Below are 11,204 nucleotides of genomic sequence, written 5' to 3'. Positions count from 1 at the left end.
CAGGCGGCGATATGCATCGTCTCAATTGCGAGACATGGAATACATTATGTATATCTGACAACTCTGGGGGTAGTTCCAGTTGATATGCAACGGTACCCACTCGAGACATAATTGGGAATGGACCAATGAATTTGGGTGCCAGCTTTCCACGAGTCTGAATCGCTTAACTCCTCTCATAGGAGTGACTCGAAGGTACATGTTTTCTCCGGGTTCAAAACTGACCTGTCGATGTTTTGCATCATAATAACTCTTCTGACGGGGTTTGGCCAATTGCAGTCGGTCTCTGATTTCCCTGACTTGTCTCTCAGCTTCCATCATGAGATCGGTTCTGAAGATACGGCTATCTCTGGCTTGAGACCAATTTAGAGGAGTGCGACACTTACGACCGTATAGAGCTTCATATGGTGACATCTTTAGACTGGTCTGAAAACTATTGTTATACGAGAACTCGACGTATGGCAAGCAATCTTCCCATTTAGCTCCGTTGGCTAGCACACAGGCTCACAACATATCTTCGAGTATTTGATTTACTCGCTTTGTCTGACCATCCGTCTGAGGGTGATAAGCAGTACTATATTTTAGTGTTGTCCCCAAGGCTTGATGGAGACGGGACCAGAAAGCGGAGGTAAACACAGAACCTCGGTCGGAAGCGATAGTCTGGGGTACTCCATGCAGACTGACGATTCTGGATACATACAGTTGTGCAAGTTCATCTGTGAGCAACCTTGGTGAGGGTGTCCACTATAACCCAGATTGCGTCTTTGCCTCGCTGAGTCATAGGCAATCCGGTGATGAAATCCATGCAAACATCATCCCATTTCCATTGTGAAACTGGCAGTGGTTGGAGAAGTCCGGCTGGCTTCTGATGATCTGCTTTCACCTTGTTGCATATGTCGCAACAGGCTACAAAATAGGCAATGTCTTTCTTCATCCCATCCCACCAGAATATTTGCTTAAGGTCTTCATACATTTTCGTACCTCCCGGATGAATGGAATACGAGGATTCGTCTGCTTCTGACAAGATTTTCTTCTTCAAGTCTGGTTGATTTGGTACACAAATTCGTCCACGGAATCGGAGGTCACCGAAGTTGTCCTTGAAGAAATCTGGGCGCTGCCTTGCATGTTTTTGTAGCTCGGCGTCATCTGGCCGGGCCTTGCGGATTTCCATCTCAAGTGTGGGGGTAAATTCCAAAATATTAGTGAGGCCAACATCCAGGATGACCAAGTTGATCAGAGAGATCTCCTCTCGAAGTTCGGTAGGCAATGATTTTAAAATGACATTTAAGCTGACGGGCTTTCGACTGAGCGCATCGGCAATGATGTTGGCCTTGCCTGGATGGTAATTTATTCCAAGGTCATAATCCTTGACCAACTCTAACCATCTTCGCTGACGGAGATTTAAATCTGGCTGAGTGAAGATGTACTTGAGGCTTTTGTGGTCGGTAAAAAATTGGCACCTTTTTCCAATGAGATAGTGTCTCCAAATTTTTAATGCATGAACCACTGCAGCGAATTCCAAATCATGAGTAGGATAATTTCCCTCATGTGGTCGTAGCTGTCGTGATGCATAGGCTACTACCTTGCCGTCTTGCATCAGCATGCAACCAATACCTTGTCTGGAGGCATCGCAGTACACATCAAAGATGCGATAAATTTATGGAAGAGTCAATACTGGTGCAGTTGTTAGCCGTGTCTTTAGCTCATTAAAACTCTTCTCACAGTCCTCTGTCCATTCAAACTTTGTATCCTTTTTGAGCAGTTCCGTCATAGGTTTAGCAAATTTGGAAAACCCTTCAATGAAACGACGATAGTACCCAGCTAATCCAAGGAAACTCCGGATCTGTGTTACAGTCGTGGGTGGTACCCAATCGATCACATCCTTTACTTTTCCCGGGTCCATGGCTATGCCTTCGGAGGATAGTACGTGTCCGAGAAACCCAACTTGCTTGAGCCAAAATTCGCACTTACTGAACTTGGCGTATAACTGATGGTTGTGGAGTCGTTGTAGCACTACTCGGAGGTGATTCTTATGCTCCTCTTCACTCTTGGAGTAAATGAGGATGTCGTCGATAAAGACTACCACGAATTTGTCGAGGAAGTCCATGAACACTTTGTTCATCATGTGCATGAAGAAGGCAGGGGCATTGGTGAGACCAAAAGACATCACAGTATATTCGTAAAGATCGTATCAGGTAGTGAATGCGGTCTTAGGAATATCTTCCTTTTTAATCTTGAGCTGATGATATCCGGTCCGTAAATTGATTTTTGAGAATACTTTAGCCCCACTGAGCTGATCAAACAGATCATCAATCCTTGGCACTGGGTATTTATTTTTGATGGTTCCCTCATTCAGCTGGCGATAATCTATGCACATACGGAGACTGCCATCCTTTTTGCCCACAAAAATTGCAAGTGACCCCCACGGTGAAGAGCTGGGACGAATATAACCCTTCTGGAGTAATTCGTCAAGTTGTTTCTTTAGTTCCACTAATTCTGATGAGGGCATCCGGTAATATTTCTTGTATGATGGTGCAGTTCCGGGCACAAGATCTATGGCAAACTCCAGTTCCCGGTCTGGTGGCATGCCTGGCAGTTCTTCTGGAAACACATCAGGGTACTCACTGACCATAGGAATAAATTCCAGCTCAACCACAGTGGTGCAAACTAGTTCTGGCTTGGGTACATGCTTGCGAGCATAGAATTTGATGAGCTGCCCATTCAGACTGGTCAAACTGACTTCTCGGGTTGCGCAGTTTATACAAACCTGATATTTGGTCAGCCAATTCATTCCCAATATAACATCCAACTGTTCAGACTCAATGATTATCAGAGATGTTGGAAAATGGACCCCGTTGATATTGATCTCCAGATCACGACAGACTAGATTGCTCTTGATTATAGATCCCGGGGTTTGTACCAGCATATTTTTGCCCAAAATGGTGCAAGGAAAATCGTTTTGGGCGGCAAAACTCCGAGAAATAAAAGAATGGGAAGCCCCAGAGTCAAATAAAATTACTGCAGGTATGTTATTAACAAAAAACATACCAATGACGACTTCTGGCTTCTCTTGGGCTTTATCGGCGGAGACATGATTCACGTGCCCAGCAAAGTTTGGCTGGGTTGGCCCTGACTCCATAAAGTTAACTTGTGGTCTGCTTAGGGCATTCACCTTGTGGTTCTTGGGGCACTGTTTGGCATAATGTCCGGGCTGCCCGCAAATGAAACAAGTATTGTTGCGCTGGCACTCCTCATGTGTTGGACTGGTTACAATATTCTTGACTTGAGTGGTGGTCCTGTTAACATTCTGCTGCCAATTTGGCCTGTATTCCACCTGAGTCGGCTGCCAGGTACGAGCCTTTTGCACAGGTTGTCCATCCTTCTTTGGCTCAAACTTGTGCTTGTTGTCGTTGTTAGCAGGCCTATTATCCGATATAAGCTTGTGCTCCCATTCAGCAATGAACGCCTTGTCCACCAGAGTTTGGAAATCGGTGAAATCAAACATACTGAGAGCACACCGAAGTTGTGGATTTAAACCTCCAAGAAATCTATCAATCTTTCTTTCTTTAGTGGCCACGTCATACAGAGAGTAACGGGACAAATGATTGAATTTTTGCAGATACTCAGCCACAGACTGATTTCCTGGGACAAGCGCGAGAAATTCACGCTGCTTGGCCTTCATAACTCCAGTAGAGATGTGATACTTGCGGAACTTATCCTTGATTTTTCCCCAGGTGACTTCCTCATCAATCGGCCACATGGCTTTTGTATTTTCCCACCATATGGCAGCTGCGCCTTCAAGGTAATGGGTTGCAAATGGGACTTTATCATTTCCTTTAGTACGGGCGATCTCAAGCTTTTTCTCCATGGTGCGCAACCAATCGTCTGCATCCAATGGGTCAACAACCTGACTGAAACTGGGTGGATTGGTCCTCTGAAAATCTGACAGCTTTGAGTGGTGACCATTCTGATTTCCATTCTGTCCAACCATAGCTTGCACACTTCTCAATATTTCAATCAGATCATTGTTCCTTTTCTCTTCAAACATACGCAGAACTTGCTTGGTGGAGGGAGGATCAGGCGGTGCAGGTGGTGGTTGAACGTACGGCTCGGGAGAATATCCTGCCTGTCGTGCGGAACGACGAACAGGAGTTCCCTCACGAACATTGCTACTGCTGCCTCCCCGCGTCATCCTATTGAGTAATTTTCCCAAGGCAACGCAATCGAGATGAGAGACATCCAAGAATAAAATTGGGGAAAAGCCAGCAACAAAACTCGAAAAAGACCAAAAAGAGCGAAGAAAATACGGCGATTAAAGTCCCAACATAATTATACATAGACTCATACATGAAAATTGAACAACATGATTGGTTCCACTACTCTCATACATGAAGCATCATTACTCATACAACTACGTCAGTACCCCATCTAGACGACTGCGAATACTCAAAGACACTACTGCTCTGCTGGTGCTGCGGTGTCCTCCCCTGAAGCGGTCTTGGATCCTGAACTGACGTGGGTAACGGAAACCTCCGGGTTAAAGGTAACGCGACGCCGCTGCCTCGAGGGCTCTCCCTCAGGGGCAGGGGTAGGATGAAGCATCGGGGCCGCAAGGGTAGCAAGAAGTGAGACCCACTCGGCAGGAGCACTCAGAGGGTTCACAGCGGAGGCGCCTGTGCTACTCGGGGGAGTAACCGGCGAAATAGGGGAGCTAGAACTAACTGGGACATACGAGGTAAATCCCAGTGAGGACGGAGTAGTGATGGATCTAGTAGTGACCAAGGTAGTGGCTAAAGCAGTACGGGCACGAGCCAGCTCGTGGATCATCAAATAGCTAGCAGTGATATAACGAGCAAGATGGCTAGCAACACTATCAAACTCTGGGTCAACGAGAGGAAAACGGACACGACCGTTGTCGTGCAGAGATGGGTAATAATAGAAACCTGGGTGGTGCTGCATTTGAACCTCAGTATAACGAAGCTCGACAAGGACCTCAAATGCGGCAAACTGGACAGCCTGAGAACCGGTGGAGGCGTAACTTCTCTGAGAAGTGCGAGTGTAAGAGCCGGAATCGGAGCTGGTGCACAGAGTAACCACTGCGTGATACTCATACACTGAGTCTGCTAGACGCTCCCGGTACACACGGTAGACGGGTTCGTCTCCGTGAGGGTAAAGCCGACACCACACATTGCGGAGAAGGTGCGGTGACATGTACGACATCAGCTGCAACTGGCACGGATACGGCACCGGAGCAATCTACACTCACAACCATTAGCAGATTAGCATAGCAATAATAATCAAATGACTAGAATGCAACAACCAGCTATGACTGCTACCGGCACTCCAATTTATTCGCGCCTAGCGTCCAGTTAACACGTCGTAGGCTAGCGTGGCCTACAGTCAGTGCGGCTCTGATACCAATCGTTGTGGCACCCCGGTTCAGAGCGACCGGTTTACCCTGCATTGCCAGCCCAGAGACCATGCCTTCTGGCAACACACAACATATTGGTACAGAAAACAACCGCTTTATTGATGCTAGCGGAACAGAATTCACATTACAACAGCGGTCGAGGCCAAGCGGCACACTCGGTGCGGCTGAACAATATGTACATTATTTATTGAACATAAAGGGGGCCTCGATCCGACAACTACGTGGCAGCGGAATAACATCGTAGCGGAAGCTCCGTATCACAGGGACACCGATGTGGACATGATCTAGACTTGAACAACACTCCTTTCCAACGAGACTTTCCTGAAATCTGGCATGACACGCCAGGTCAGTACATTGAATGAACTTGCAAGATCACAACAAGCATAATCATAATGACAAACAATATCATGATAGTTAACCAATTAAAATGCAACACTATATGTCAACATGATGTGATCATACTTGAACGTCCCTCAGGACAACTTACCAACCGTGATCATCCTCAGATCACAAACACCACCAAAATGGTAAAACACACCACCAACGTGGTTTTTAACAACACGACTCATGATCCTTACGGTGATCACAACCCCGACCAATATCTGGTCCCAAATTTCTCGATGGCCTTTCTACCATCCTCGACAATGCAAACTTATACAGTTTACTGTGCAATTTTTATTAATCGTTGACTCATGGTGGGACCTACTACGAGGTGTCTGTAACCGTGGACACGGCTATCGATAGAATATACACTCTGCAGAGGTAGCACACTGTACCCACACCACGGAACCCATGGCCTCGCACTCCCATTCGGGTGGACCAACGGCATTCCGACGAAACCCCTCCATTGCCACATCACTCTCCTGGCCACTCCGACCCAAATCCCCACCGGGCTGGTCCTGGGTGGCCCCGTGTCTACCAAAGACACCCCGACCACCGTTGTGGTCAAACTCCCACTCGGGGACACTCCCACTTGGGGAAATCGGTACCATAGTCTCATCAACGAGCACACAAGGTTATGTCTGCTTGCCGGGCCAGGGCAAACACGACATAACCTTCCCTAGATGGAGGCACTGACCAGAGGCCGTGTCAATGGACCGAATCAAGGCCCCCCATAAAGGCAAATGTGGTTGCACTGGAAAGAACTCGATTCAGAGGCACCATGACCCAGTCAACGGTGTATTCAAGTTGAGTTATTTTTAGTTTCAACTTAAACTAACAATGAACGGTGTCATAGCATGCCATGAAATGCAAAACAACACATGCATCATAGAAATAAAATGACCGATGTCATCTTTACACCAAGCATAACCATCAACAACTCACGTTACTCTACTAGCTCAAGATGACTCACAACTTAACAAAAATATTTTGCAACAAGTCCCATTAATTTCTTACGCAAGAAAGCAACTCAGGTAACCTTTTCATATGCATAACAAAAGATTTTACTATCAACAATTCTTACTTTCTTTATCACTAAATTAAGTTCAAACTTTCTGTAAAACAAGTAATATGATCTAACAGAATATTTAACAGAATATCTTCTAACAAATTTTTATCAATTTCAGGAAGGCAACAATATAACTACCATGCATAACAAAATTATTTCTAACATCACCTCAAATAAATCTTAACTTGCTTTATTCACTAAACTAGTTTCAACTATTCTGTAAATCAGGCATAACAACTATCCAACATTTAACAAAATCAAAATCACTCAATAATTATTTAAATGCATGGATAAATTATTTCATTCAAGTGATAAAATCACAAATATTTAAATGGCATCATAAAAATGTTGTTGTGGCTTGCCTTAGTGCAGATGAGGTTCACAAGCCTCTTGGTGATCCTCAAGACAAGCCTCACCTTCTGAAAATAATTTTAAACACAAAAAGAAAATATCAAGAACACTTCTAAAATTCACTAGAAATTATAAGCAGCTCAGAAAAATCTCATCTTTGGTGAGCTGCTAGATTTTCTTTCAAAGACAATAATGCAAAAAGAATCAATTCATTTGGACTTATGGTTAAAAAGTTATAACAGTTTGAAGTGTTCTGTAAATTCAAATGAATTTGAATAAAATAAAAAGACTGGGGGGGGGGGGTGACGTCGAAGGCGTAAAGCCCAGGGGCGCCACCACTCGTACCGTTTTGCGCACGTACTGAGTGGCTGACTAGCGGGCCCCGCTAGTCATGTGGGGGAAGAGGGAGAGAGAAACAGAGACGGCCGCGGCTTCGCCGGAGGTCTCGCTGGCGACGAGGGCTCTTTGGCCAAAACGAGAGGGAGGGATGGCAAGAGGAGGTCGAGGCGCACCTGCCCATACCCGTAGCATGTCTAGGGGTGGTCGGACGGCGTCGGAATCTAGCTCGCGAGCGGAGGCAGAATGAGAGGGTCACCGGAGTTGAAGAAGACGATGAGCAGAGACCGCTCTAGGGGCTCCAAGCGGGCAAGACGGCCTCACCGGAGAGAGGCGGAGGCCCTGGAGAGGTCGCCCAGGCCTTGGAGGGGCTGGAGCTGCCGTGGCTACCAGAGGGGATCGCCGGCGAGCTCGAGCTCGGGGGTGGCGGCACGAGGCCTGCCCGCCCGAGCTACGGCTTCCTACTCGACCGTGGAGTGTGTGTGAGTGCTGGCAGATGCTCGGAGAGGTTGGGGAGGGGCTATATATATAGGCGAGCAGCGAGGGTGCTTCGGGCTCTACCGGTGGACAGCTGTCCACGGCGCCCGGCGACGAGCGGCGTCGATGAGAGGGGGAGAAGGCGACGGAGATCATGCGGCCACTGTGGGCGAGTGGAGACGAGCACAGGATCAAGGGGGTGACGACGAGCACAGTGCGCTCCGCACTGTTGGGCTGGCCGGACCTTGCCCGTGCTCCCTGCGGTGAGCTCCGGCATCGGCGAGTGCCAGGGTGGAGTTAAGGGTGTCGAAACGATGATGGTGGCGAGTTTTGGCTAGATTTGGCAGTCGGGGGAAGCCTTCGAATACAGAAAACGTGTTCAGCTCTGCAAAACGAGTACCACACACACACACACACGCAGAGAGTATAATATTTTACGAGTCCAATTCACTAACAACTTTTGTAGCGTGACATCACATCACAGTCCGCTCATTACTTCGAATCGTTTTTTTCTTTAGCCTCCCGCTCCATGTTCCAAGATGCGATTTTATTGGCATGTCTTGTCAAAGCAGAGATCGTGTCCCCTTATTGCGGGACTCTCATCAATACGGGCGTGGGTAATCCAACCATGCCGCCTGCATGACCCTCGGGGAATAGGCGAGTTTTAAGGCGAGTGGGGAGGCGCTTGATATTCACTGCCTTTATAAAGGGATAAGGATTCACCTCTTTCACCCATGCCTTCCTTCTCTCTGCCCATCCATTCTCGAGCTCCAGCGCCCAAGCTTCCATCCTTTCCACCTCAAAAAAAGCACTCCAGCCATGTCCGGATCCGTAGCGCAAGGGAAGTGGATGGTTTCCTCCGTCAAGGAGAAGGACATCACCAAGCTCCGGGAGGCCGGGTACTTAGCCAGAGAAATCACCCACCGGCTTCCAGCAACGGGGCAGCTCATCCCCATCCCAGAGCCCCATGAGAGGGTGGTATTCATCCCCCACTTCGTCCGTGGATTAGGATTCCCTCTCCACCCATTTGTCCACGGACTCATGTTCTACTACGGGCTGGATTTCCATGATCTGGCCCCCAATTCCTTTCTCAACATCTCGGCATTCATTGTCGTGTGTGAGGCCTTCCTCCGCATCCCACCCCACTTTGGATTATGGTTAAAGATCTTCAATGTGAAGCCGAAGGTGGTGGGCGGTCAACACGCAGATTGTGGAGGCGCCATGGTGAGCAAGCTGCCCAATGTCACATGGCCCAAAGGTACCTTCGTGGAGACCGTCAAAGGGTGGCAACAGCAGTGGTTCTACATCAAAGAGCCTCACGAAGCCACCTGGGCCGCGGCTCCCGAATTCCAGTCCGGCGCCCTGATGCGGCTCACCTCCTGGCTAGAGAAGGGCCTGGACTGGTCTTCGTCGGACGAGCTTACAGCGCTTCAGACGCGCACCAGGAGCATGCTGGACAAGAACGCCAAGCTTGTCAATGTGATCCAGGTGATGCTTGCTCGTCGGATCCTTCCGTGCCAAAGCCGGACTTGCCATTTGTGGGAGTTCGATCTGGCCAAGCACCAGACCTTGCAGCAGTTCTTCGGCAGTACGCACGAAGACATCTAGAAGGTGCTCTTCAAGGCCAACGAGACGTGGCCGGCGACGATCGAGGACCGTGGGCATGACCTGGCCCATCCCGCTAGTGTGGTAGGTTTTCCATATTTCAAGGTGTATCCTTTACTTGCATATTCAAGGAAGATGTCTAAGCTTCCCCATTCATTTTTTCAGGGTTGGACAAAGAAGGCAGAGCGGATCCAGTGTCCGGCTCCGCTTCCCAAAGACCCAGTAATCCCTCTTCTGACGAAGATGCTGGTTCCGGGGCCCTACCAAGCGCCGGAGAAGAAGGCCAACAAGAAGCCCAAGGAGACCAGGAGTGGTCTCCGTCGTAAGGGCACTTCGGACGTGACGTCCGAAGACGCCAAGACCCACTCCTCCCACACTGATGATGATGAGGAGGAGGAAAGCAATTATTCCCCGGAGGGGGGAGGGAAGAAAAGGGCGGCCTCCACGCATCTGGAGGCAGAGGCGTCCAAGAAGGGGAAGGCCTCTGCCACTGACAAATCTGCGTGGGACATTGATAGCAGCTCCGAGTGGCGCCCCTGGCCGAATCGTAAGTACTCGAAGACGCACACAAATATCCAACTCCTTTACTTCATGATTTTAACATGTTGAATTATGCGCTGAAGTCCGGCTCGTTCCGACCTCCAGCGATCCTCATCTTCGGGGAAATTCTCTAGATCCAAAGGTAATGGACAATGGGTCCCTTCCGGCGGCCTCTTCTCCCAAGGCCATGGATGACACCGAGGTGCTGTCTTGAAGGACCTGCCCAGGCCAGGGAGAGACGCAGGAGGCCGTCAGGGTGGTGCCAGAGGGTGAACCCTCGACCGCCGGACACATGGGGGAGAAAATCCCCATGGAGACTGGCGATGGGGGTTGTATCCAATCCGGCCCCCAGCCGAATAGAATTCCGGAGACCTATACGGCTCTGGAATCCGGCAAGCAGCCTCCTTCGAAAGAAGGAGGTGCACCAATTCCACCGGTAACCTCTGTCCATCTAGAGGCACCAGATACTCTACTGGAAGCGCTGCGAAGTACGGTGGTTGAGAGGATTCAGTCCGCAAAGAGCAGACTGACCGAAGCCTGCACAAGCGTTCTAACAGGCTTTGAGGTATGAAGCGCAATTTATGCAAAAGGAATTCCATAGTATAGACAGTAGCCCCTGAGACACTGTCCGGTGTTCGAAAAGAAGAGCCGGATAGAGGATCAACTAGTTTTCGCAGGAGACTAACCATACGTGTCTATGTGAATAAGCCGGCATCTTTGCTGGCTGCGACCTCTCATGCTGCTGAGGTATCCGGACTGAAGCAGAGTTTGGAGTGGACCTTGGAAGAGCTCGGCCGCGTGAAAAAACAGCTGGAGGACCATCAAGGTATGCAATGACCTTGTGTAGGTTCAGAAAGGATGAATGATTTGTGTTGACCATAGTGCCATGATATTTTGTAGGAGCGGCGACCGTGGTGGAAGCCCAGGAGAGAGCGGCAAAGGAACAAGCCGCTCGCGAGAAACACGAGGCCAGGGTTGGTGAGGTCCAGCAAGAGTTCCATGACGCCATGCAAAAAT

At 48.9% G+C, this 11,204-nt stretch overlaps 1 protein-coding gene across 1 annotated transcript; it reads left to right on the top strand.

Moving 5' to 3' along the window:
• The first annotated feature begins 8,861 nt into the window (after positions 1-8,861).
• LOC147974849 (uncharacterized) lies at positions 8,862-10,321 on the top strand. The gene is made up of 2 exons (XM_087520174.1): positions 8,862-9,530; positions 10,271-10,321. The coding sequence occupies exons 1-2, from the start codon at positions 8,862-8,864 to the stop codon at positions 10,319-10,321; spliced, it is 720 nt and encodes a 239-aa protein (XP_087376300.1).
• The last annotated feature ends 883 nt before the right edge of the window (positions 10,322-11,204 follow it).

This window comes from Triticum urartu, chromosome 4A (assembly GCF_056163025.1).
Source record: "Triticum urartu cultivar PI428250 chromosome 4A, HENAU_Tu73, whole genome shotgun sequence".
NCBI classification, from domain to species: domain Eukaryota; kingdom Viridiplantae; phylum Streptophyta; class Magnoliopsida; order Poales; family Poaceae; genus Triticum; species Triticum urartu.
Note: the sequence above shows the minus strand (reverse complement) of the source record. Positions and strands in the feature narration are given on the sequence as shown.